At 49.8% G+C, this 25,573-nt stretch overlaps 10 protein-coding genes across 10 annotated transcripts; 7 read left to right on the top strand and 3 right to left on the bottom strand.

The window, feature by feature from the left end:
• Positions 1-512: 512 nt before the first annotated feature.
• On the top strand, positions 513-1,635 carry EI90DRAFT_3121459 (uncharacterized protein; the record flags this gene model as incomplete). Its single annotated transcript, XM_039063397.1, has 5 exons — positions 513-525; positions 579-730; positions 805-867; positions 923-1,400; positions 1,478-1,635. The coding sequence occupies 5 exons, from the start codon at positions 513-515 to the stop codon at positions 1,633-1,635; spliced, it is 864 nt and encodes a 287-aa protein (XP_038917855.1).
• Positions 1,636-2,426: 791 nt separating this feature from the next.
• On the bottom strand, positions 2,427-3,730 carry EI90DRAFT_3051077 (uncharacterized protein; the record flags this gene model as incomplete). Its single annotated transcript, XM_039059814.1, has 2 exons — positions 3,571-3,730; positions 2,427-3,516 (listed from the first exon to the last, which is right to left on the bottom strand). Exons 1-2 carry the CDS (start codon positions 3,577-3,579, stop codon positions 2,428-2,430), a joined length of 1,098 nt encoding a protein of 365 aa, XP_038917854.1. The 5' UTR covers positions 3,580-3,730.
• A 2,748-nt stretch (positions 3,731-6,478) lies between these two features.
• Positions 6,479-6,988, top strand: EI90DRAFT_508171 (uncharacterized protein). The gene is made up of 2 exons (XM_039067715.1): positions 6,479-6,874; positions 6,945-6,988. The coding sequence occupies exon 1, from the start codon at positions 6,583-6,585 to the stop codon at positions 6,868-6,870; it is 288 nt and encodes a 95-aa protein (XP_038917853.1). The 5' UTR covers positions 6,479-6,582; the 3' UTR covers positions 6,871-6,874; positions 6,945-6,988.
• An 871-nt stretch (positions 6,989-7,859) lies between these two features.
• Positions 7,860-9,285, bottom strand: EI90DRAFT_3051064 (uncharacterized protein). Its single transcript, XM_039059813.1, has 5 exons — positions 8,791-9,285; positions 8,712-8,723; positions 8,599-8,649; positions 8,047-8,538; positions 7,860-7,999 (listed from the first exon to the last, which is right to left on the bottom strand). The coding sequence occupies exons 1-4, from the start codon at positions 8,900-8,902 to the stop codon at positions 8,174-8,176; spliced, it is 540 nt and encodes a 179-aa protein (XP_038917852.1). The 5' UTR covers positions 8,903-9,285; the 3' UTR covers positions 7,860-7,999; positions 8,047-8,173.
• Positions 9,286-10,802: 1,517 nt separating this feature from the next.
• Positions 10,803-11,459, top strand: EI90DRAFT_3015148 (uncharacterized protein; the record flags this gene model as incomplete). Its single annotated transcript, XM_039056875.1, has 4 exons — positions 10,803-10,850; positions 10,872-10,966; positions 11,015-11,171; positions 11,226-11,459. 4 exons carry the CDS (start codon positions 10,803-10,805, stop codon positions 11,457-11,459), a joined length of 534 nt encoding a protein of 177 aa, XP_038917851.1.
• Positions 11,460-14,596: 3,137 nt separating this feature from the next.
• EI90DRAFT_507357 (uncharacterized protein) lies at positions 14,597-15,669 on the top strand. The gene is made up of 3 exons (XM_039067713.1): positions 14,597-14,839; positions 14,920-15,311; positions 15,376-15,669. Exons 1-3 carry the CDS (start codon positions 14,815-14,817, stop codon positions 15,487-15,489), a joined length of 531 nt encoding a protein of 176 aa, XP_038917850.1. The 5' UTR covers positions 14,597-14,814; the 3' UTR covers positions 15,490-15,669.
• A 544-nt stretch (positions 15,670-16,213) lies between these two features.
• On the top strand, positions 16,214-18,367 carry EI90DRAFT_3015147 (uncharacterized protein; the record flags this gene model as incomplete). The annotated part of the gene is made up of 6 exons (XM_039056874.1): positions 16,214-16,289; positions 16,549-16,595; positions 16,656-16,754; positions 16,812-17,102; positions 17,155-18,058; positions 18,162-18,367. 6 exons carry the CDS (start codon positions 16,214-16,216, stop codon positions 18,365-18,367), a joined length of 1,623 nt encoding a protein of 540 aa, XP_038917849.1.
• A 738-nt stretch (positions 18,368-19,105) lies between these two features.
• On the bottom strand, positions 19,106-19,758 carry EI90DRAFT_507422 (uncharacterized protein). The gene is made up of 3 exons (XM_039067714.1): positions 19,669-19,758; positions 19,553-19,618; positions 19,106-19,478 (listed from the first exon to the last, which is right to left on the bottom strand). The coding sequence occupies exons 1-3, from the start codon at positions 19,678-19,680 to the stop codon at positions 19,278-19,280; spliced, it is 279 nt and encodes a 92-aa protein (XP_038917848.1). The 5' UTR covers positions 19,681-19,758; the 3' UTR covers positions 19,106-19,277.
• A 2,773-nt stretch (positions 19,759-22,531) lies between these two features.
• On the top strand, positions 22,532-23,595 carry EI90DRAFT_3153461 (uncharacterized protein; the record flags this gene model as incomplete). The annotated part of the gene is made up of 6 exons (XM_039065862.1): positions 22,532-22,558; positions 22,623-22,647; positions 22,705-22,728; positions 22,755-22,804; positions 22,859-22,951; positions 23,161-23,595. 6 exons carry the CDS (start codon positions 22,532-22,534, stop codon positions 23,224-23,226), a joined length of 285 nt encoding a protein of 94 aa, XP_038917847.1. The 3' UTR covers positions 23,227-23,595.
• On the top strand, positions 23,555-24,639 carry EI90DRAFT_506790 (uncharacterized protein). The gene is made up of 4 exons (XM_039067712.1): positions 23,555-23,769; positions 23,834-24,030; positions 24,118-24,469; positions 24,522-24,639. Exons 1-3 carry the CDS (start codon positions 23,698-23,700, stop codon positions 24,398-24,400), a joined length of 552 nt encoding a protein of 183 aa, XP_038917846.1. The 5' UTR covers positions 23,555-23,697; the 3' UTR covers positions 24,401-24,469; positions 24,522-24,639.
• Positions 24,640-25,573: the final 934 nt, after the last annotated feature.

Here is a 25,573-nt window from a genome sequence, read left to right as displayed (position 1 = left end):
TGGGAGAAAATCGCCGTCGACACCTTTGTCAGCTTGACTACTTGAAAAACTCTGGAATATCTGGAGACTACATCGGCGAGCGGGCCAAACCCACGAACGCGATGAACCATCGAGGGCGCGCTCGCCAACTTGGGCGATCTGATTACGTAATTTCTTTGAAATTCCTTCGCCTTTTTGCGGGGTCAGGGCCCGGTTGGGTCCATTCGTCAACATAGAGAGCTGCGTTCCTTTGTAATTAGCTGATTTGGCAGCAATGTCTAGAGCATCATGCACCTAACCACTGCGCAGAACGTGTCCCCTATCTGCCACGGTCCCGGTCCTCCGATAACCCTCCAGTTTTTTGGCGACTTCCTTTTTTCAAATTGCAATAAAAATGCACTAGTCCCCAATTGTTTAATCGGCTCCCATGGATCTCACGTCAAGGCGAATCCCGAACCCCAAATCTCGCGGCTTTCTTTTGTTACCCGGCTGTGCACTTGACCGTTGTTGCCCTTCCTTTGATTGCGTCCGCCATGAGTGTACCAAGTAAGGAATTGCACTACATCACTGTTAAGCGAGATGACCAGTTCCATTTGCAGACTTCGCTGTATCTGAGCTGTTCTCTGTCAAGGGTCAGGTAGCCGTTGTTACCGGCGGTGCTACCGGGCTTGGTTACGCGATGGCGGCCGCCCTGGTCCAGAACGGTTGCAAGGTGTACATCTCTTCGCGGAAGGAGTCTCAGTTGAGAGAAGTAAAGCCTTTAAGAGATACTGTCTCGACTTTTGTGGGAACACTCACGACAGTCTATCTCGCGCGTACAAACAGGCTGCAGAGAAACTCAATAAACTCGGTCCAGGAACATGCTATTATTTTGCCACCAATCTACTGGTCAGTCACTGGTGAATGTCTGTGATGCCTCCATCAAGTAATTTTCTTCGGCTAGACAAAAGCTGGGTGCGAAGCGCTAGGGGATCACATCAAATCTCGAGAATCAAACGTTCATATCCTCATCAACAACTCCGGCGCCACTTGGGCAGGTCCATGGGACAATTTCCCCGAAAAAGGATGGGACAACATAATGGCTCTCAACGTGAAAGCCATCTTTTACGTTACCGCTTCCCTGACACCAGCCCTCATCAAGGACAAAACAGCACTTGCTCCCGGACGAGTAATTAATATTTCCTCCGTCGCCAGTTATGAAACCCAAGTGGAGGATTCTGTCCTGGCGCCCAAAGGAGTAGGGTTCTATTCATACGCCGTGAGCAAAGCGGCTGTGAACCATCTCACGAAGCTCCAGGCCGTAAAACTGGCACCGCATCACGTCACCGCGAACGCCATACTGCCAGGGATGTTTCCTACGAAAATGACGGATTATTCATTCTCTCAGAATTCTGATGCTCTCACGCAAAGCCAACCAACAGGTTAGTTGGCAAAATTGGGGAATGAATGACTTCAAAGGATCCGTCCGACCTACCTAATTTTGACATCTACTTATTAGGACGAGCGGGAATTCCCCAGGACATTGCTGGCACACTACTGTATCTCGTCAGTCCAGCATCAGCGCACACCACTGGAGCGCTTGTTCCCCTTGATGGAGGAAAACAGGTTTCCGGGATAGTGTTCTCGGCTAGAGAGAACGTTCCAACGAAGCTTTGAGCAACGTGTATATTGCATTTCATCTAGACCGTGGTCCCTTGTTGGACACGCCTTTTCCTGCCCTCGCTTGGGTGATTAACTTGTTTCGGCGCTTCATCCCGTCGCATCACAGAAAGGAGATGGGTTCGATGGTAGATCACTGTATTACTCTTTGATCCCCACGGAAAATGAAACGTGTCCTTCTACCCGATTCTGAAGAAAAATATTCTTCTCCCGGCCCCGATCAACAAGCGACGGTCTACACCTGTGCACCCTCTGGGGTAGCAGCGGGAGTCGTTTGTACGATCTCATGATTCCCATCCAATGCATGAGCGTGAAAGGCATTGCAATTTACATGTAGAACCGTAGGTGCAACGACGGACGCCCCGACCTCGATGCTTCACACGCCGTTCCTTCAACCTGTTCTTCATCCCTCAGGCTTATCGCCCCTTGCACCAAATCTCACTCGCTTCTGGTTCCCCATGGGGCTCCATCCCTCATGTCATTGTACGTGTGGTCGGTCGAGTTCATTGTGTTTATTGTCTTTTGTATTCCACATTTAGTATCGACGCCGTGATCGATCATCGGCCTGATGCCTATTCTGTACCTCAATGACTACTGGAGAGTAAAATCCTTCGTTTTCGGTCTCATGGTTGGGCTCACTGAACGAAGCGTGTTTCGACATATCTGAATTAGGAGCAATCTAGTTTGTCCAATCTTCAGTCGTATTGCACAAATGATGGCCCTGAAGGTGTGGATGTAGCTGGAGCAAGACGAAATTGGAAGTATTGATCGATGATACCAAATTCTCAGCTAGCCCTCGCCACCTTCAAGATTGTCGAGCCTAATAGAGTCGGTAGTTGAGCCACGCGGAGAGATCCCAGGCCGGTGGCCCGGTTGTGGAGGATTTATGTGCGATTCGGAAGGCAGAGGTATGCAATTTGATTGTTTTCCGAGTGCGGCGATGTGACTGTCCCAGATATGTTCCTGGGTTTCCAAGGCCCATGTGCGCATCCCCGGATGCCTTGTTCTGTCCTCGAACGTTGTGAGGAACCTGATCTGCCAGTGCTCAACGTTTTCCTTCACTTGGTGTCTTTCCTGGCGGTGTAAGGTCTGCCGCACTCGCAGGCTTCTACGGAAGCGGCTCGTAGGGTCTGCGTGCGTGATATCTGTAAGATAATCTCGGGGGAAAGGGCTTTTTTTGAGAGGAATGTGGTACTGTTCAAGGGAGGTATTCACGGGTTCTCTTCGGATTTTGGGAATGCCGGGATGAGTGAAGACGTAGACCGCACTTCCAAAGTTCGAAGAGAAATGGGAGACAGGAGTTTTGTATGGGCAATCGGTGACGATCGCAGGTAAGATCATTGATATCACGTAGCCTGTCACCATGATTGCAGTACAAACAAGGAGAAATTTTGCCGTGAGTTCATCCAGCTTCCAGAGATGAACGATGAGCCCTCCGGCGAACAGCACCAAAGCGGTGTGCAGAACAATAGGAAGTATTCCAAGGATATGGGGAACTGTCCATTCTTCCAGCCCTTGAGGCTGATATGCAACGAGAGCTGCCTGATATTTGATCTCCTTCAGCAAATCCTGATCAAGGGACTTGGAACTCATTTCCGGCGTCTTATATTCTTCTAGCCATTGTTTGGCCAGCATTAAGACGACGGCAGAGCCAAGTGTAAGGGCTAGGGAAATGTACCATAATCGGTTCACGGTAATAGTGGTGGATGTTGGCCGAAATCGTCCTCTCGCAATGCCAACTTGGGAGTCGACGCCCCCTGAAGTGCCATTAGCGAGTAGCATGGCTATCTGAGCAAGCAAGTCCACCGTTGCGTCGGCCTTCAAGTCCTTGGACGATTCGATAAGAAATGCAGATAGGATGGCAGCAAACAGTGTGGCCTAGATAGCGGTGTGAAGGGTGTGTCCTAGGGTATTCGCGAATGATTCACGTACAAAAAGCATGAGTACATCTAGTGCACTTTGCCAGCCACTGATAACGTCTCTGTCGTGATCTATGAATTCATTGACGGCTTCCTGCCACTTCACTTCATCTTCTTGTAAGGAGCGCGGCTTTGGTATACTACTAGTGCACTTGGATGCCAGTTGGCCGTGGGCCCACACTAGCACAGGAATAGGGCTGCCATCACCATACTAGGCGTAAACATGGAAGAATGCTTACTTGAGAGTTAGTGCTCATATTAGGCGAGCAGAGGTTGCCACTCTATTCTAATGGAGTTCGGCAACTGTTCTGATGACTAGCCCGATCGATATGGACGTAGCGCTTCAGCGACTACACTCGGACAATAACGAGACAAAAGGTAAGACTAAAAGCTATTGTATTTTATAGTACATCGGGGCTATGCCGCAGATTAGGGGGACGCACAGACGCGTCACGCGCGTCATGTGTTGCCGAACCCTGCCAAACTCACCACAAGGCTGTTAGCTTGTGTAAACTTCAAACCGTCGAAAGTGAGAATTGCTCATTCCGCGGGCCATCTGGTGGGTGGCACTACTGGTGAAACCCGCTCACAATCATGTTTACGACGTTTAATTCGAAGCTGCGACTGGCTCTCAGACACAAGAAATCCCGTACCAACAACTTCCTCACGACGCCACCAATGTCGCATCTGTGCAGAATCCCAGCCACCAGCACATTCTTGCTAGCCATTCACGTGCTCAGCAACTCTTGCGGGGGATTTTGTTCAATGGCCAATTTGGAGCTGAGGCATGGCTTAAAAGCCAACCTCGTTGGTCCGCAAACAGAAAATACACGCATACTATGTTAACAAAACTCCGGGGTGCAGTTGTTTGGTAAGGGTGTCCATATCTGTCAGCGAGCGCCGTTCCCGCGTCAGCCGCGCTATTAGATCCGGGCGCACGAGTGCAGGGCGTTGTGAGGGTACTACCATTTGACGCTGCTGCCGGATATGATCCTAGTTTCTCTGGGCCCATTCGCGCAACTTTGGGTGTCTCGTCATATCCTTGAACAATGTGAGCAGCCCCTCCTGCCAATACCCTTCGCGTCTTTCCTTGTGATACGAGGTCTGACCCACCCACATATGCTCTGTTCACCAAGGACATCTCTGAGGCAATATCGATGAAAGGCCGCTTTGTTGAGGGCCTAAGGGCGGAATTCTTCGCCTCTCTAGCTCTCACGGAAATTGCGGGAATGTCGCGAGGAGGAATAAGGAACCTTCGGAGTTTGAAATGAGATGAGATATGGGAGTTTTGTATGGGCAGTCTGATAAGGACCACGGGCGCAAATAGTGACGCTGTGGAGGCCAGGAGAGCACAAGGACAACCCGATCCAAAAGGCCACAGGCTGAGCCGCGAGAGTGGTCTAAAAGCGATTGGGAGTTGGCGGTCGATATCTGACAGTTCAGTAGCGACAGGCAGAACCGAGAAGTTGATCTGGCCCCCCAATATCAGGATCTAACTGATTCAGTGCAAAGACTGACACATGTGAACATGAGCGAGTGCAGAGGCTTGGAGACAACAGTGTCGCACGAAGAATGGAGCAGAGAAAGCATTGAGCGTCCATACGTTGCCTCCCAATCAACATCGTGAGAGTATTGTCCAACGACGCAACCGGAACCCCCCGGTTGAATTCGACTTGTCACTCCCGATTTAGTTTGCTATCCCACGAATGTCGCCTGGACTGCTCTCAACCAGTTACGCATTATCATTCCTTCCAACACATTCAATGAAATGCGATGGTGAATGGGTGACCGGAAGCGCACCTAAGTGACTCTAGCCATCGCATCGCGCACAGGGGAACCAAATGGTATGATCTGATCGAAAACCGAGACCCATAAACTTGAACGGATCATGGATCATGGGTGTAATCATAGTTGGGTGGTGCATGTAGTTCGACCGATCTCTAATGCGGGAGCCCAGTAATGAACTTTGTACATCCCTTCCCACTCTCCTCTTTGTGAATTCGGGCCGCTTTTAGGCCCGACGAAAAATCAAGGGGATATGCTATAATCGATTCAACAGGCTACATCACACCACTCGCCTGTTAGAATGCAGGCATATATTTGCTGGACTGAGCCGTTTCTGTTTCATGCGGAAGTAAAAGACCTAAAGCGGAGTTAAATAGCATGTTGTCAAAACAATGAGCTCGTCCAGTATCCGGTTCGAGACTCTATAATGCCGTCTTCTATGCATTTGTCATCATCGAAATGGTGAGGACGAAAACTAAATTCAAAAGCAAAACATACTGTCTTAAGGAGAAGTGTGGGATTTCACCGAGGAATACATTCGAAGTCGGCTGGACTGGATTTTTGGTCTCGGCATCTGGGTCTCAGTCACATCTGTCATGAAAATCCTGTCCTTTGTTTGCTTCACGCAGCTTTCGTGCGCTCTGAAACGATAAACAAAAACAAACAGAACACGCCTGGTTTCGTGCATAAATTGAGGAGTCCTTGAGAGGGACCTTCTCTTTTCCCCCCAGGGAATCACAGCCCTCCCATGGAATATACCCCTCTGCGTGGATACCCTCCGCGTGGAATATACCCCTCCCATGGAATATACCCCTTCGCGTGGATGCCCTCCGCACGAAATATACCCTTCCTATGGAATATACCCCTCTGCGTGGATACCCTCCGCGTAGAATATACCCCTCCTATGGAATATACCCGGCCTAACTGTCCCCACTTGGCCACTCCCTGATCTCTCTCCCGAAATAGACGGCCCCACTGTGTTCAGCGGCCACTCTCTTCCGTTATAAGTTTCTTTTTTACTCTGACCTTGTCACTCGTTTATCTCTCCCGCTATAAGCATCCTGACATTCTCGCCTTCCCACTCCCTAATATCTCTCTCGAAATAGACGGCCCCACTGTGTTCAGCGGCCACTCTCTTCCGCTATAAGTTTCTGTTCTACACTGACCTTGTCACTCATTTATCTCTCCCGCTAGCATCCTGACTACTCTCACGTTCCCATTCCCTTATTTCTCTCCCGAAATGGACGGCCCCACTGCATTCAGCGGCCACTCTCTCCCGCTTCCTCACTGGCTCCTACTTTCTCTCCTCTACTTGAAAATATGCCGACCGATGGAAACGCGATTTCGGCTGTATACCCTATGCATTCCTCTATGTCTTCCAAACTCTATGCCACTCTATGCCACTCTATGCCACCCTATGCCACCCTATGCCACCCTATGCCACCCTATGCCACTCTCTTTACTCCTTCCAAATATGCCGAACGACCAAATGGGTTTTCGGCTGTATCCTATGTGTTTCTCTCCCTAAATATGCCGGACGACCAAATGAGTTTTCGGCTGTATCCTATGTGTTCCTCTCCCTAATGCCGGCCAATTGAAATGCGCTGCCGGCTGTATGTTTCCCTTTCCTTAAATATGCCGACCAAAATGCGTCGTCGGCTGTATCTTCTCTTTCTCCTCCTGCTTTCCCCCTCCCCCAGAGATCATCCCGTGCCTAAATATGCACCACATCAGAGTGCTGTATGCCGTATGCCTCTGTGCCAGGCCATGCCCCGCAAAATATGCGTCACATCAGAGCGCTGTATAACGCGATGTGCATGTTCTGGATCCCCAATGCCGAACGTCATGCCCTGCGGCGAAATATGCACCACATCAGAGTGCTGTATGTCGTCAGGAGTATGGCCTAGGCTGGAAGGGATTGGATCGGGGAATGCAGTTCCCTTTTAAATTTCCTTCCTCTTTCTTCCTCTTTTGCTTTTTTAAAATTTGGGCCGCCCTTGGTCCTGCCGGGGACTTGTGCTTAGTTTCATACGAGCTCTTCCGAAACCCAAAGCGGGTCGGGGGAGCGGCTAGGTACATAGCTCTGGCTCTTCCGGGACGGTCGCAAGGTGCGTGGTTTCCTTTTCTCTCTTTCTTTTTCTCTGTTTCCTCCCTTCCTTCCGTGGGACTACTGACAGTTTTGCCTTTCACAGCAAACCACGCCCGCTGCTAATATTTATTTTGTCATTTTGTTCTCTAGGGATCTTCCATCTCCTTGTGCGCCTCTGCCGCATGTAATCAATAACCTCGACGGTAAGTATTTTCGCCTCTTATTCCTTTAGGCGTATTACTAACCACAGCTTCTTCCGTTTTTATTTTATTTTGGGTTCACAGACCACTACTCTCGGTGGTAAGTATGCGCGCACCCTACCCGTCTAGGCTTATTACTAACCACATCTTCTTCCATTTTTAGGTCTACGGGCCACTTACTCATGACGGTAAGTATTTCCACACCCTACTCGTTTAGGCTCATTACTAACCACATCTCCTTCCATTCGTTACGCACCACTACCTCCCCTCAACGATAAGCGCTTTTATTATATATCCGATGTCGCTGACCCCAACCAAGTATGCGCACTCCTTACCCTTCCTCTTCCATTTTTAAGGTCTACAGACAACTTCTCTCGACGGTAAGTATGCCCATTCCTTTAGGCTTATTACTAACCACATCTCTTAGGTCTACGGACCACTACCTCCCCTCAACGATAAGCGCTCCTCTTGTCCGATGTCACTGACCCCAGTTCATTAGGATTTCACCCCACTCTCACCATTCACGACAAAAAGCACCGTTCTCATATCCCCCATGTCAAACTAACCAACCTTCTTGTAACACAGGCCGAGGCTCTCATGGTCTGGCGTCCAATGCAGGTCATCCTCTGTTGCAGCCCATTCTCATGATCCGATGCTCTAATATAAACGCCGGATACGACATGGGCTTCGTTCAAGTGTCTGTGCGATTTCAGGACCCATGGATCCCATCGAGGCACTCTTCGTACATAATCATTGCGATCCCCCTCAAGTGGCGCGATGGTGCGAGGAATGCGGATTCTGTTGGGTGGATCTGGGAGCTGATTCTTGGGACAGTTCCTGGCCTGGAGTACGGACACCTTGGAGCGGTTAGGATGGCATGACATTAGCGCGACAGCATGGGGTTTCCCTGATTTTGAAACAAATGTATATATAACACTTCAATACAGTGGTTGGGGCTTGTACGTGCCTCGGTCATCGCCGTGCTGTGCCCCGGCCTTGCTCATTCCTTTGCTGTCACCTTTAGAAACGAAGGGAGATCAGTTGCAACGTGTGATTCCGGAAGGGAGTTCGGGGTTGTACCTTGACATTCATCTCAATAACGCGACATGAAATGAGTCAGTCGATTGCGATATGATTGCGTCGCATGGTTAATCCGTACCTCCTGTTTGGATACATCTGCATAGCCGAGTGTCGTCACCGATGCCAAGTGCGTTCCCCAGCGTGTTGCTTCGCCGTAAACGGGGATCAACTTTCCAGTGAACAGAGAGCATACGCGAGTGGGGGACTGCTTTCTTTAGCCGGGTTACAGCCTCTATTGGAATAGATGGCTTCCTGGGGTTGTGACCTGCGCCTGTACATTACATGTATGTTGAGAAGTCCCAATGCTTGGCCAACGATCCTACGCGTTAGACGCGATATAAGGCACCAGATGAACTATAACGAGGCCTTGATTCAACCTCTGGCTCATTCAACTGCTCCGTGGTTGAGATTAAGCTTGGTGGCGTCGTCAAGGGGCCAATAAAGTCGCGTCGTAGTTTCCATTCAGGTCACTTTTCAATAGTCCTTAATGGTGGGATCCACCGTCCTGTAAGACGCAAGATGATTTACCTCCTCTAGTTATGCAGAGACTTCTCGCTCGATGTTTGGTTCAGTGATTCACAGGTAGGGATCACCCATACGCATCGGAGTAATTTGTTGTGTAGAAGTGACATGACGCATAGAGTCGAGTTGGAATCATCGATGGAGTGGAGAGAGATAGCCACGGTTCGGAATCGTCGAGGGATGGCCTTGGGAATCTAGTACAAGCGTGTTCGAGACCCGAAATGAGATCCGGCTGACTCATGCCAATCGTGGTGGCTTTCGTTGCGATCCTGAGTCGACGACGGGTTGGCGGCACGGGTTCGGGGAGCCTGCAAGGAAGTCGATAGCGGCCCAGGCCATGCTCGGGGCCAGGGCGCTTCGGTTTGGAGTGTGGAGAGGTATGTCGGGCTTTTGCGGCGCAACTCAACTACAAGCGTGCATGATTCAACATCACTAAACAACAAACGCCCACTTCCCGTTCGCGTCGAGCGCTCGCGGGTCGCTGATTGCGTTCCAATGACTCTGGTTACGAATTTAGCGCCCACCTTCTTCGGTTGTAATGATTCCTGATGAGCAAGCATTAAACCGCATTCCCATACATTGGTTCCTCAGAAAGCTGGCAAATATTCATTCGGATCCCCTTGGTACGGTTGCCCAGCAGGGCCAGGTTGAACTTTCGCATTGTGGCCACAATGCGAAAGTTCAACCTGGCAACCGTAAACAGTCACTACTGCTGTGCAGTGTGATGCTGGGGACCTTATCCACCTTTAAGGTGCTATCTAGTTGGCCCCTAATCAGGGGGGAAAGGAAATTGGTTGCAGAGAACGATTTTAGCCGGACTTGAAAAAAAGTATGTATACTTGTCCAGGGCCCGTTTTTTTTATCAACGTCCGCGACGCCGGCGCCCGGCCATTTGCCGGCATCCTACTAGTAGAGCTCGTGAAAGCTCATTGCTGCGCTCCTGGACCCGGATGGATGACGTACGTCGCGAACGCGTGCCTAGCACCGCTTATCGCCGGCTATCTGTACGAAGCCAACGCCGCAACCAGTGCCTCAGTTTGACGCCCCATAGTCTTCTCATTCCTAGTCACATTCATCCTGCTTCCAGTTCCAGGCAGCGCTGTAATACTGGCTCTCGTGCAGTAGACTTACAGTAACGTCATCCTCCGCACCAATTGCCTAACTAGTCTGGGTCATGTCACCGCTATAATTCGCCACTGATAGCACTGGATCAGAGGTCTGTATGGCGTCGACCAAATAGTCAATGCATATATCATATCTTTCCGCAACCTTCCATAATCAGACGGACGCCTCGTGGCTCTAGCTTCTCTTTAGGAGCTTATACGTGCGTTGCGCGCCCAAAGCTCTCTTTCCTCCATCCACTCGTCCGCTATCAACCATGTCAAAGGCTGAAGCTCTCAGGCAAACGATCGATAGTCTCCTCGTGGCGGGAGTTGACATGGCGGTCCCAATTCTCAGGGTCGTCAATGCTACCGCTGATTGGTGCCCCCCTCTAAAGATGGCGGCTGGCGCTTGCACTCTCCATCTTCGACGAGGCTAAAGTTGGTAATGATTCAAGCTTGACCACCAATGGAAGCTCACGCTAGTTTGCGCTACGTAGAAGACAAGGATCAATGGGTTGGTTTGGCAAATACGTAGCTAGCTACGGCCAAGGTGGTTTCAGCCATAAAGTCTTATGACGTGTCAGCAGGGGAGGCAGGGTCATGGGTGGAAGGTGTCGCGGAGCCTGGGAGGTGCGTTGTATTGGTTTTGGTGGTTTCCGACATCATACTTACGTCCAGTACCAGCGCGCTACAGGAGATTCAGTCTAAAATCAAACGAAGACTTACAAGAGTAGAGGAACGGTCAGCTGTAACGAATGTATGGTCCTACTATCGAGACCCTGGAAGAATTGAGGGCCTAAAGAAAGATTTTGACAAAGCATTGGCATCGTTTCAGGTAGCTTTCCTCACAGCATTGTTCCATAATCATTCTGATTTTCGTCCGGTGCAGCTTAGGACGAATTTAACAATTGGTGTCAAATTATCGACTATAGAGGACAGCTTAGACCGTCTGGAGGGTGCGATTGGCGTCAAATTATCGACCATGGAGGACAGCTTGGACCGTCTCAAAATGAACGGCCCCACTGCGTTCAGCGGCCACTCTCTCCCGCTTCCTCACTGGCTCCTGCTCTCTCTCCTTTACTTGAAAATATGCCGACCGATGGAACGGCTGTATACCCTATGAATGAAATGCTTTTTCGGCTGTATACTCTATGTGTAAGGTTGTTGTAGTGCATTTGAGAATAATGCCTCACACTCCTAGTCCATCAAGTGATATGCTTTAATAGGCAGTATTATCAATGGGGGGAGTAAAGGCTGGAAAGCCTTAACTCGCCTGCATGCAAGTTTATATATAAGGGGGGGAGAGCACATGCAGCCTATGTGGCTTGCAGGGTCTCCAAGTATATACATATGTAGTGGTGTGTGCAAAGTTACAAGATGATTATGATAAAGTATGTTACAAGTGATGACAAGTGAGAGCAAAGTAAAATGAGTTAGGAGGGGATGCATATGCCCCCTTTCTGTACACTAGGCCTCTATGCCTCTCTATGCCTCTAGCCTTGCCTTTCAAATATGCCGACCGACGAAATGCGTTTCCAGCTGTGTGTCAGGGACAGCTGGAAGTGCATAAATCGGCCATGCATAGTGGTATAGTGGCAGGCCCGGTGCAGAGTAGGCATCCCTGGCCACTCAGTCTGAAGTGGGATGGGTGAGAAGAAGACTGCTTCTTCAGTTCCCACTTCGGCTGTGCTTATATACATGCAGCTGAGGTCACGTGAACGGTGTCACGTCACAGCCGCACCTCTCCGGGTGTCTCCATGGGAGATCCCGAGGGTGTCCGCTGCAGGCGTGGGGTGGATGTACAGGATGGTTGTGCAGTGTGTCTGGAGCTGGGCATATTGCATGCACTCCGCAGGCAGGTCAGCAATACATTGATACAAGGAAAGAAAGGGGGAAAGGAAGAGAGGGGAGGAGGGATAGCAGGGCACAGGGTGGAGCGGAGTAGAGTCGGGCGGAACAGGGTCGGATGGGGTGGCCCTGACACTGTATCCGATGTTTTTCTCTCCTGGCCAATCGAAATGCGTTGCCGGCTGTATCTTATGTTTCAATATGCCGAACAATCGAAATACGTTGTATCTCCTTCCATTTGTTAGGTCTACAGACTTGACCCCAATCAAGTATGCGCACTCCTTACCCTTCCTCTTCCATTTTTAAGGTCTACGGACCACTTCTCTCGATGGTAAGTATGCGCATTCCTTTATTACTAACCACAGCTTCCTGGTCTATGGGTTACTTGTTCTCGACGGTAAGTATTTCCACACCATACTTGTTTGCATCCAATGCAGGTCATGTTGGAATATCAACAATCGGTTCTGACGACGGAGTGGCGAGGACGGGGTTGATTGTTGGTGGCGAAAGCGAGGTTTGGGGGATTGTTTCTTACACCCCCGTTATTCTCTTTATGCGACGGACACGCCACTCGTGTAGCTCGCGTATAAGAAGGGAGCTTTTTGGTCTCCCCCTCCCTCAGACTTCTACTACGAGTCTGAGGTGAGATTGGTTTTATTATTCTTTACAAAAACTGTCTAACTGTTGGCGCAGATACTTACGCGCCATAGCCTTATATTTAAAAGGTCATCCTCTGTTGCAGCCCATTCTCATGATCCGATGCTCTAATATAAACGTCGGATACGACATGGGCTTCGTTCAAGTGTCTGTACGATTTCAGGACCCATGGATCCCATCGAGGCACTCTTCGTACATAACCATTGCGATCCGTCTCAAGTGACGCGATGGTGCGAGGAATGCGGATACTGTCGGGTGGATCTGGGAGCTGATTCTTGGGACAGTTCCTGGCCTGGAGTACGGACACCTTGAAGCGGTTAGGATGTCATGACATTAGCGCGACAGCATGGGGTTTCCCTGATTTTGAAACAAATGTATATATAACGCTTCAATACAATGGTCGGTTATCGCCGTGCTGTGAGATGTTCATCCTCATTCCTTTGCTGTCACCTTTAGAGGAGGGAGATCAGTTGCAACGTGTGATTCCGGAATAAGCTTGATATGAAGGTTCGGGTTGTACCTGACACTCATCTGAATAACGCGATACAGAATGGTTTAGGGCCGGGCACGGGCACCAGTCAGTCAATCGCGATATAATTGCGGCGCATGGTTAATTGGGAGAATCTCGCGTACCTCCTGTTTGGATACCGCACTAAATTCATCTAGCTAGGTTCCAGAATTAAGCAATGTACGGTCTGAAGCAGGGCGGCCGGGAGTGGTATCATTGCCTAAATAACTTCTTCACAGATTCCCTTGGTTTCAAGAAGACCCTTGCGGATCGTTCAATCTATGTCTACGACGCTGATGGTTCCACGGTCATTATCCCCCTGTATGTTGACAACCTCCTGATCCGTTATGATGAGGACACATGGACCGTATTGAGTCGCAACTGGAGGCGCGCTTCAAAATGGTGGATGCTGGCCCCGCCTCGTGGGTGCTGGTTACTAATGATCCCGTGAAAGGTCGCGTTACGCTAGACCAACCACAGTACCCTCCCAGGCCCTTGAGAAGTTTGGCAAGGTGGGTTGCAAGCCAGCATTCACACCGCTCCCCGAGAGACTAAGCCTTGTTGCCCGCCACGGATGAAGAGGTAGCAGCTGTCAAACACTACCCTTATCTCTCGGTTATTGGCTCTCTCATGTGCGCCATACTGGGCACCCGCACTGACATCGCATATGTCGTCAGCACGCTCACGTTTCGCCTCACGCCCAGGAATTAAGCACATCCGTCCAAGCACTAAAACATTTGTTCCGTTACCTTGGCAGGGGCACGACCGACTTATGGCATCGTCTATCCGCGAATGGTGGCAACCTCCTTGGCTACGAATCTGAACCGCCCGATCCGGACTCGGTAGTTGGTCACTCCGACTCGGATTACGCCATGGATCCTACCACAAGACGCTCCGTCTCCAGCTCTATTTTCTTACTCGCAGGTGGCCCCAGCTCTTGGAGCCCCAAGCTGCAGCCATCCGTGTCCCAGTCCTCCACTGAGGCGGAGTATGTGACCTCTGCCGAGGCCGCCAAGGAGGCCATCTGACTTCGGCAGCTTATGTGCGATTTAAAACAGGACGTGACCGAGCCTACCACACTCTTCATCAACAACCGTGGCGCAGAAATGTTGGTGAAGAGTCCAGTTCATCATTCGAGTACAACACATGTCGATGTCCTGCACCATTTCATCCGGGAATGCAACATGTCTTCCTTTGTCATCATTTCCTATATACAACGCGTCTGACTCTACGGCTCCTCGTCCAGCTAATTGACGAGTCGTAGTTGTCGTAATTCCATATAACCTACTCCTCCGAAACGTACAGATCCTGAACCTCCCCAGAGTACAGGGCGTTTGGGAACCGAGCCCACACTGGGGAGCCGTGCAATTCCGACTAATTCATCTAATCCTTGCACCCCTTTCTCCATCTGGCAGGTCATCGTTGATCAGGCGATGCAGAGCTTGTTGATGGCTGGCAGAGATCCATGGATGTTCTCCTCATCTACGAAGGTAACGACGGCAGGCAAACAGTGGTGCTATTGCTATTGCGCGAAACCTGAACAATACATCGTCTGCTTATTTCCCATTAGAATCGTGGGGACCCACTCCTACTAAGTTGCTGCTCATTAATTTTCTCCTACCTTGGCACTTGGATCCGCAATTGGCGCTATGGTTGCTAAACAATGGTTGTTTGAGGTACATGACAGACTTGACATTTGAGTTCCGGAAACAGGACTCGCCGGAACGATACCAGCGAGAGGCTCGACTTCATAAATTCCGCTACAACGGACTTACGAAGTGGTATGTGCCAGAGATCATCGCTCATTGCGTTGCGAATTGCCTTGCTGCTCTTCTGGGTGAAGCTTATTCATTATCTGTGTGTGACCTTGACCTCTACACATCCATCCTAGTCCTTGCCATCACCGGGGCCTTCTTCATATTCTACTTACGCTGGATCCACGATTTTTCCTTCTATATTCAGGTATCCCTATAAACCCCCTATCTCTCATCTCATTCCAACACAAATCGATTTGAACAACTTCAAGGAGCGCAGCAGCGGCCGCACAGCCCGCAGTAGACACTGCCGAAAGGACATACCGCAGCAGATGGAAGGAGTAGGAACGACAGAGGGGTCGTTGCCATTAATGATCTTGGAATGATGGCAATGTAACAACATGGGAGAATTACGTTCTTTCGCAGCGCATTCCTTTACTGGTGAGGCCTTTACTGGTGAGGGATTATGGATGTGTTCAATTATTGTCTTAGAACAACCAACACGGTTCTAGTTTAATCTTAATTAGATATAGACACTTTGAGCCATTACGTCAATTGAAGGGCATGGCGGATTCTTCACTGGATGATATCGCATAATAAGATAACGATGGGTATTGGGTAATTGGGACTGATCGTGAACCGTTTACGGAATCAAGAGGCTGCGGATGATGCGGATTGGAAAATAGTCCGACAGCCATAAGTGAACTATGAATGTGTAATTAACCGCCGGATAATTTCAATAGACCTATCTTAAGCTCTTGAGGGTTTGACCTGTACCGTGGGCTGTTGTTCACTCTGCTGCTGTGTACTTACTTGCATCAGGATCGCTGCCCTTTGTTCCGGATCTCATGGAAACGATCCTCACAGAACCACACAAAAACATCTGAATTCGACAGTGTCACAGTGTTCGACTGAAAACCAGCCACCCCAGTAAGTATTCATGGTATCGCCCCTTTTTCATGCCCCTATTAACTATGGAAGCGTTAGTGGACACCCCATCAGCGATCCCTGTGCCGATAGGGAATTCATGACTAACTGGCATTCAAGCGCGGCCACTAGTCTTGATGCAGTTTTCCATATAAAAAGAATCGAATTGGAAAGAGCCATAAAATGTGTAAATCACGACAGAAACCTTATCAATGGCTGATGAGGACGATCATCCTTTTGGAACTTGCAAAAAATGTTTGTAAGTACTTACGACACACTGTTCGTTTAACCGAATTTATCGTTACGGCCGTGTCATTTCGAAGATGCAAACGGATCCAAAGATAATCAAGGATCCGCCTAATTAAGCATGCATTCTCGAGGATTTAAAGAGCGGGGCAGTGTCTAGGTGGTTGTACAGTCCGAGTTCTCCTTTCCCTCCGTCAGCGTACGTCTGACTATTTCAACATCTTCTCCTTGCCATGAGCGCTTCCAAGCACTCCGAAAATGATTCACGACAGGGCCCGCAAACGATGTCAAGGAGCTTCTTGAACGAGGTCAACCGAGCGTACGAGTTCTGCACTGGATAGTGTTGCTGATCTAGTCCTGAATTTGGGGTGCGATGCAGGAAGATATAGAGAACCGGTACACAACTCTCGCGCAGACCAGGGCTGCAACATCAGAGGGGCCAATATACTTGAACCCTAAATATCGATCGGAGTCGCCAGTACGCAGCTCATTCCCTGTTGGTGCAGTCTACTTATGAGACTTATTTTTCAATTAGGCTTCGTTTCGAGGGAGTGATGGACACCGTATGCCCGTCATCCCTCATGCTGGCCTCACCGAACCCACTCCAATACGTGCACATCCTGAGCTCCCCCAAGTGCGACCCACTGAGACGGATCCAAGACATTTGGAAAGTGGGACGACGCTGGGGGGGAGTCATGCGGCTCCGAATTCATCTAATCCTTCCGACCCCTCCTCTATCTGGCAGACCGTCGTTGAGCGTGCTACCTCCCACGATAACCAGTTGGTCAAGGACTGGCAGAAATCCATGAATGTCCTCCTTATCTTCGTAAGGCCGTCTTTCTCTCTTTTGTTGAATGGTTGTCGATGTGGTTTCATAGGCTGCATTGTTCGCAGGCATCCTCACAGCCTTCTTGATCGAATCTACCAAGCGGTTGGAGGGGAATTATTCGGAAAAAACGGTGGTATTGTTGCGGCAGATTGCGCAAAACCTAAACAATACCTTACCTACTTATGTCCCACCAGAACCGCGGAGATCCACATCTACTCTGCTTCTTATCAACCGTCTATGGTTCTCTTCTCTTTCCTTGACCCTTGGATCTGCAGTCGGTGCTATGGTCGTTAAACAATGGTTATATGAGTACAGGAAGGATTTAAAATTTCAGTTCCGGGACCATACATCGCGGGGACGGTACCAACGGGGGGCTCGCCTTCGTGAATTCCGCTACAATGGGCTTTTGAGGTGGTATGTGCCAGAGATCATTGGGTTCTTTCCCATTGCGCTACACGCTGCTTTACTGCTCTTCTGGGTGGGACTCGTCCATTATTTGTGGGAACTTGACCTCTATACATCCATCCTCGTCCTTGTCACCGCTGGGACTGCCCTTGTGGCCTACATTATATCCATGATCCTTCCTTCTATATTCACAGGATGTCCCTATAAGACGCCCATCTCACACCTTATTTCCAACACAAATCGTGCAATTTGGATCATACTCAATCGCTGGCCCAAACCCGAACCTACCGATCTAAGCGAGGAAAAGAAGATAAAGGCTCGGTTCCGGGATGCCATTCGTGTTCACCGAGTTCTATGGGAAGATGAGAAGGAGGTGGTGGAACGCCACGCACCCGATTTGGCCAAGAAATGCCTTGAACGCCTGAGAGCATCTACGATGAGCGAAGCAATTGTCGCCCTGGTCACGGAAGAACTTCAGAGACTCTCACACACCACACCACACCATCCCATATCTATTCCTCAGCATGCCACCTACAATATCACTTCAGGTACCCAACCTTAGGAAAATTCAGTGGTAGTGGGAATGGGAGCGCGGACGCATTGATACCCAACAGGTATTGATCTTGGAATAGTAACGACTTAGGGATATAGGGATAACTGCCGTGAACGGTGACCTTGGGACCTTCTTTTCTGTTGAAGGCCAGGGTCGCGTTCCGTTATTGTTTGATCTCCAGCTCCCCAACTCACAGTGTAGTTCCGACACTTCATATAGTCACTCTGAGCTACCGCGTCTCGGGTTTGGAATCAATATCGCTGCCCACACTAGCACAGGAACAGGGCTGCTATCACCATACTAGGCGTAAACATGGAAGAATGCTTACTTGAGAGTTAGCGCTCATATCAGGCGAGCAGAGGTTGCCACTCTATTCCAATGGAGTTCGGCACATGGACGTAGCGCTTCAGCGGCTACACTCGAACAATAACAAAAGGTACTATATTTTATAGCACATCGGAGCTATGCTGCAGATCAGGGGGACGCACAGACGCATCAAAGAGGCGGTGTCTGCGCCTCAGCGCAGCGCGAGGGTGTTACCGAACCCTGCCAAACTCGCCACAAGGCTGCTAGCTCGCGTAAACTGCAAACTGTCCGAAGTGAGAATTGCTCATTCCGCGGGCCATCCGGTGGGTGGCACTACTGGTGAAACCCACTCACAATCATGTTTACGACGTTTAATTCGGAGCTGCGACTGGTTCTCAGACACAAGGAATCCCGTACCAACAACTTCCTCACGACGCCACCAATGTCGCATCTGTGCAGAACCCCAGCCACCAGCACATTCTCGCTGCCACTCATATGCTCAGTAACTCTTGTGGGGGATTTCGTTTATTTGCGTCGAATGGCCAATTTGGAGCCAAGGCATGACTTAAAAAAGCCAACCTCGTTGGTCCGCAAACAGAAAACACACGCATACTATGTTAACGAAACTCTGGGGTGCAGTTGTTTGGTAAGGGTGTCCATATCTGTCAGCGGGCGCCGTGACCGCACCAGCCATGCTATTAGACCCGGGCACACGAGTGCAGCGCGTTGTCGGGGTACTTCCATTTGACGCTGCTGCCGGATATGATCCTAGGTTCTCTAGGCCCGTTCGCGCAACGTTGAGTGTCTCGTCATATCATTGAGCAGCTCCTCCTCCAATACCCTTCGCGTCATTCCTTGTGATACAAGGTCTGACCCCCCACGTATGCTCTGTTCACCATGCAGGACATTTAATATCGATAGAAGGCGGCTTTGTTGAGGGCTTTGAGTTGCCTAAGGGCGGAATTCGTGGCATCTCTAGCTCTCACGGAAATTGTGGGAATGTCGCGAGGAGGAATAAGGAACCTTCGGAGTTTGAAATGAGATGAGATATGAGAGTTTTGTATGGCGGTTTGATAAGGACCACGGCGCAAACAGTGACGCTGTGGAGGCTATGGAGCACAAGGACAAGCCGATCCCACCGTGAGACTCAAAGGCCACAGGTTGAGCCGTGAGAGTGGCCTACAAGCGATTGGGAGTTGGCAGTCGATATCCGACAGTTCAGTAGCGACAGGCAAGCCGAAAAGTTGATCTGCCTCTCAATATGAGGATCCAACTGAGAGATTCAGTGCAAAGTCTGACACATGTGAACATGAGCGAGTGCAGAGGCTTGGGGACAACAGTGTCGCACGAAGAATGGAGCAGAGAAAGGATTGAGCGCCGTGAGACTAGATCCAACGCAACCAGAACCTCACGTGGTCCCGGCTTACCTAATCAGAATTCGACTTGTCACTCCCGATTTAGTTTAGTGTCCCACGAATGTCGCTCAGTCAATCAGCCACGCATTATGATTCCTTCCAACACATTCAATGCAGCACTCTCAGCATGCAATGCTAATGCGCCGGTGAATGGGTGACCGGACGCGCACCTAAGTGAACTCTAGCCACCGCATCGCGCACAGGGGAACCAAATGGTATGATCTAATCGAAAACCGAGACCCATAATTTGAATGGATTATGAGTGTAATCATCGTTGGGGGGTGCATGTACGGCCGGTGTCTAATGTGGGAGCCCAGTAATGAATTTCGTACATTCCTTCCCACTCTTCTCTTTGTGAATTCGGGCCGCCTTTAGGCCTGACGAAAAATCAAGGGGATATGCTATAATTGATTCAGCAGGCTGCATTACACCACTCACTTGTTGGAATACAGGCATATCTTTGCTGGGCTGAGCCATTTCTGTTTCATGCGGAAGTAAGAGATCTGAAGCGGAGTTAAATAGCATGTTGTCAAAACAATGAGCTCGTCCAGTATCCGGTTCGAGACTCTATAATGCCGTCTTCTATGCATTCGTCATCATCGAAATGGTGAGGACGAAAACTAAATTCAAAAGTAAAACATACTGTCTAAAGGAGGGGTGTGGGATTTCACCGAGGAATACATTCGAAGTCGGCTGGACTGACTTTTTGGTCTCGGCATCTGGGTCTCAGTCACATTTGTCATGAAAATCCTGTCCTTTGTTTGCTTCACGCAGCTTTCGTGCGCTCTGAAACGATAAACAAAAACAAACAGAACACGCCTGGTTTCGTGCATAAATTGAGGAGTCCTTGAGAGGGACCTTCTCTTTCCCCCCAGGGAATCACAGCCCTCCCATGGAATATACCCCTCTGCGTGGATACCCTCCACGTGGAATATACCCCTCCCATGGAATATACCCCTTCGCGTGGATGCCCTCCGCACGAAATATACCCTTCCTATGGAATATACCCCTCTGCGTGGATACCCTCCGCGTAGAATATACCCCTCCTATGGAATATACCCGGCCTAACTGTCCCCACTTGGCCACTCCCTGATCTCTCTCCCGAAATAGACGGCCCCACTGTGTTCAGCGGCCACTCTCTTCCGTTATAAGTTTCTTTTTTACTCTGACCTTGTCACTCGTTTATCTCTCCCGCTATAAGCATCCTGGCATCCTCGCCTTCCCACTCCCTAATATCTCTCTCGAAATAGACGGCCCCACTGTGTTCAGCGGCCACTCTCTTCCGCTATAAGTTTCTGTTCTACTCTGACCTTGTCACTCATTTATCTCTCCCGCTAGCATCCTGACTACTCTCACGTTCCCATTCCCTTATTTCTCTTCCGAAATGGACGGCCCCACTGCATTCAGTAGCCACTCTCTCCCGCTTCTCACTGGCTCCTACTTTCTCTCCTCTACTTGAAAATATGCCGACCGATGGAAACGCGATTTCGGCTGTATACCCTATGCATTCCTCTATGTCTTCCAAACTCTATGCCACCCTATGCCACTCTATGCCACCTATGCCACCCTATGCCACCCTATGCCACCCTATGTTACCCTATGCCACTCTATGCCACTCTATGCCCCCCTATGCCACTCTATGCCACTCTCTTTACTCCTTCCAAATATGCCGAACGACCAAATGGGTTTTTGGCTGTATCCTATGTGTTTCTCTCCCTAAATATGCCGGACGACCAAATGGGTTTTCGGCTGTATCCTATGTGTTTCTCTCCCTAAATATGCCGGACGACCAAATGGGTTTTCGGCTGTATCCTATGTGTTCCTCTCCCTAATGCCGGCCAATTTAAATGCGCTGCCGGCTGTATGTTTCCCTTTCCTTAAATATGCCGACCAAAATGCATCGTCGGCTGTATCTTCTCTTTCTCCTCCTGCTTTCCCCCTCCCCAGAGATCATCCCGTGCCTAAATATGCACCACATCAGAGTGCTGTATGCCGTATGCCTCTGTGCCAGGCCATGCCCCGCAAAATATGCGTCACATCAGAGCGCTGTATAACGCGATGTGCATGTTCCTGGATCCCCAATGCCGAACGTCATGCCCTGCGGCGAAATATGCACCACATCAGAGTGCTGTATGTCATCAGGAGTATGACCTAGGCTGGAAGGGATTGGATCGGGGAATGCAGTTCCCTTTTAAATTTCCTTCCTCTTTCTTCCTCTTTTACTTTTTTAAAATCTGGGCCGTCCTTGGTCCTGCCGGGGACTTGTGCTTAGTTTCATACGAGCTCTTCCGAAACCCAAAGCGGGTCGGGGGAGCGGCTAGGTACACAGCTCTGGCTCTTCAGGGACGGTCGCAAGGTGCGTGGTTTCCTTTCTCTCTTTCTTTTTCTCTGTTTCCTTTCTTCCTTCCGTGGGACTACTGACAGTTTTGCCTTTCACAGCAAACCACGCCCGCTGCTAATATTTATTTTGTCATTTTGTTCACTAGGGATTTTCCATCTCCTCGTGCGCCGCTGCCCCATGTAATCAACAACCTCGGCGGTAAGTATTTTCGCCTCTTATTCCTTTAGGCGTATCACTAACCACATCTTCTTCCGTCTTTAATTTTTTGGGTCTACGGACCACTACTCTCGGTGGTAAGTATGCGCGCACTCTACCCGTCTAGGCTTATTACTAACCACATCTTCTTCCATTTTTAGGCCTACAGGCCACTTCCTCTTGACGGTAAGTATTTCCACCCCTAGCATTTATGTTTGTCACCAACCACATCTTGACGGTAAGTATGCGCACTCCCTACCCATTTAGGCTTATTACTAACCACATCCCCTCCCGTTTTTTAGGCCTACGGGCCACTTACTCTTGGCGGTAAGTATGCGCATTCCCTAGTACCCATTTAGGCTTATTACTAACCACATTCTCAAGGTCTACGGACCACTTCTCTCGATGGTGAGTATCTGCATTCCCTACTCTAGGCTCATTACTAACTACATCTTCTTGGTCTATGGACTACCTGTTCTCGACGGTAAGTATTTCCACCCCCTACTCGTTTAGGCTTATTACTAACCACATTTGTCAGGTCTACAGACCACTACCTCCCCCCAACGATAAGCGCTTTTATTTTATACCCGACGTCGCTGACCCCAGTTCATTAGGATTTGACCCTCACCAAGTATGCGCATCCCTTCATTACTAACTACACCTTCCTGGTCTATGGACTACTTGTTCTCGACGGTAAGTATTTCCACACCCTACTCGTTTAAGCTTATTGCTAACCACACCTCCTTCCATTTGTTAGGTCTACGGACCACTACCTCCCCTCAACGATAAGCGCTTCTATTATATATCCTTGTCCAATGTCGCTGAACCCCAGTTCATTAGGATTTCACCCCACTCCCGCCATTCACGACGACAAGCACCGTTCTCATATCCCCCATGTCAAACTAACCTTCTTGTAACACAGGTCGAGGCTCTCATGGTCTGGCGTCCAATGCAGGTCATCCTCTGTTGCAGCCCATTCTCATGATCCGATGCTCTAATATAAACATCGGATACGACATGGGCTTCGTTCAAGTGTCTGTACGATTTCAGGACCCATGGATCCCAGGCACTCTTCGTACATGGCCATTGCGATCCGTCTGTGCGAGGAATGCGGATTCTGTCGGGTGGATCTGGGAGCTGATTCTTGGGACAGTTCCTGGCCTGGAGTACGGACACCTTGAAGCGGTTAGGATGTCATGACATTAGTGCGACAGCATGGGCCCGGGGTTTCCCTGATTTTGAAACAAATGTATATATAACGCTTCAATACAATGGTTGGTCATCGCCGTGCCGTGCCCCAGGGTGAGATGTTCATCCTTGCGTGCCTCATTGGGCTCATTCCTTTGCTGTCACGGGTTGTACCTGACATTCATCTGCATGGTTAATCGGGAGAATCTCCTGTTTGGATACCGCACTAAATTCATTTCGATACGCAACGAAAGACGCTTGGTACTTGATTTCCTCTAGCGAGTCCTGATTAACTGGCGCTGAACTCATTTTTGGTGTTTCGTAGTACTCCTCCAACTATTGTTTGGCCAGCATCAGGACCATGGCACAAACTAACGTAAGGCCGAGGGAAATATATCACAGTCAGGCAGTATACGTCGGCCGAAACCGGCTGCTTGAAAGACCAACTAGAGCTGAGATGCTACTTTGGGGGAAACCCTCTTTGAAGTGCCATTGGTGGGCGTTCGCAGCTCCGTTACCTGGGTAGGTCAACTGTTACATCATCCTTCGAATCTTCGGATACTTGGATGATGAATGCTGCTAGAAAATGATGTGAACGGTGCGTCTCAGGTATCCACGAAGATTTGACGTGCGAAAAGCAAAAACATATCCAGTGCACCTCCCCAGGTATCGGCATCGTTTCTGTCATGATTTACGAACTCGTTGTCGGCCTCGTGCCACTTCAATTCATCTTCCTGTGGGGAGCGCGCTTGGGTGCCAGTCGGTCATGGGAGCCCCTGCCAGCGCAGGAATAACTGATGGGATGCCCACCACGTCTTTCTGCTATTGCCATAGCTATCACAGGTGCAAACAAGAATCGTACAAATGCTCACTTGGGGCGGCTGGTTGTTAGCGGTCATGCATGCTCATGCTGGGGGGGCGACAAGGGAGCGGGCGGTCACCGATGTCATCGCCCCAATTTGTAAGTTGCCGCATAGCCAACCAGGTACCGCCAAACACCTTAACCCGACCAGGAGTGCTCCCTCCCAAACCATTCCTCGACAAACCAATAAACCGTGAAAATGGGGACACACCTGTCGAAAATCACGGTAGCCGAAATCGCCAAGATCTTTGCATCACATCCGAATGCTCTCCAGTGTTAAAATCCCGTGTGTAAGAACCGTTCCACAGGATCCAGGACGAAAGGCAGTGATACCGACATAGGCGGATACGAAGACCCTTAGCACCTGCAAAAAGAGCAGCCCACAGTGTGGGTCAATCTCCAACAAAGAAGTATATAGAGACCATCACAAAGAATTGGTCGGTCACACGCTCACAAGGATTGATAGCTCACCGCCATTGAACCATCATCCAATCCGTATCATCCACGATACCCGCCTCATGAGACCCCACTCGCACCCCCCAAACCCGCATCGGCTGGTATTTTAGACCAACACCATTGTGAACACCAGCGGGACGAATAGGTGTGAATGGTCAGCAAAGTTATTGAGAGCAATAAACATCGAAGGATGTTCGTGGATACAGTGGTCGTCCGGGCGTACAAGCGTAGCAATGCATTTATTGGACTGGGCCTGACAAAGCATTTTAGAAATCGTAATCAGCGGCACCAGTGCACTCGGTGCAGCAGAAAGAACATTATATGTGAGAAACCTAATAGCCAGAGCCAAGTCATCATTCGTAAACTGCCTTGCAAGGCCCCTGGTACTCATTGTGCACGTCCCCTCGGCGATTAAAGTGGAGGCCATCCCAAGATCCTGACATATGCTGGTGCCAAACACCTCAGATTTCAACGTCGTGCGATGACTAATCATTTGATGGCTGTGGCGCTCCTGTTAATGTCGCTAACCCTTGAGCCGTTCCCTGCTGGAGTCCTCTCACTAGAGCGAGCCAACCAAACCACAGCCTGTCGTTGAGTGTTGGATTCCAAAATGTCTACATTCTCGTTGGCGCGCCACCAATCGAAGGTCATATACTACAGGCCCTGTACGAAGTAATGCTGTCAATCGGATAAATTTGAGCCTGGCCCCAGAACAAGACAACATAGGTGAGCCCTAGTATACATGGC

This window comes from Cantharellus anzutake, assembly GCF_015039405.1.
Source record: "Cantharellus anzutake strain C23 chromosome Unknown EI90scaffold_16, whole genome shotgun sequence".
In the NCBI taxonomy this organism is placed as follows: domain Eukaryota; kingdom Fungi; phylum Basidiomycota; class Agaricomycetes; order Cantharellales; family Hydnaceae; genus Cantharellus; species Cantharellus anzutake.
The sequence above is the reverse complement of the archived record's forward strand: the minus strand, read 5'-3'. Positions and strand labels throughout refer to the sequence as shown.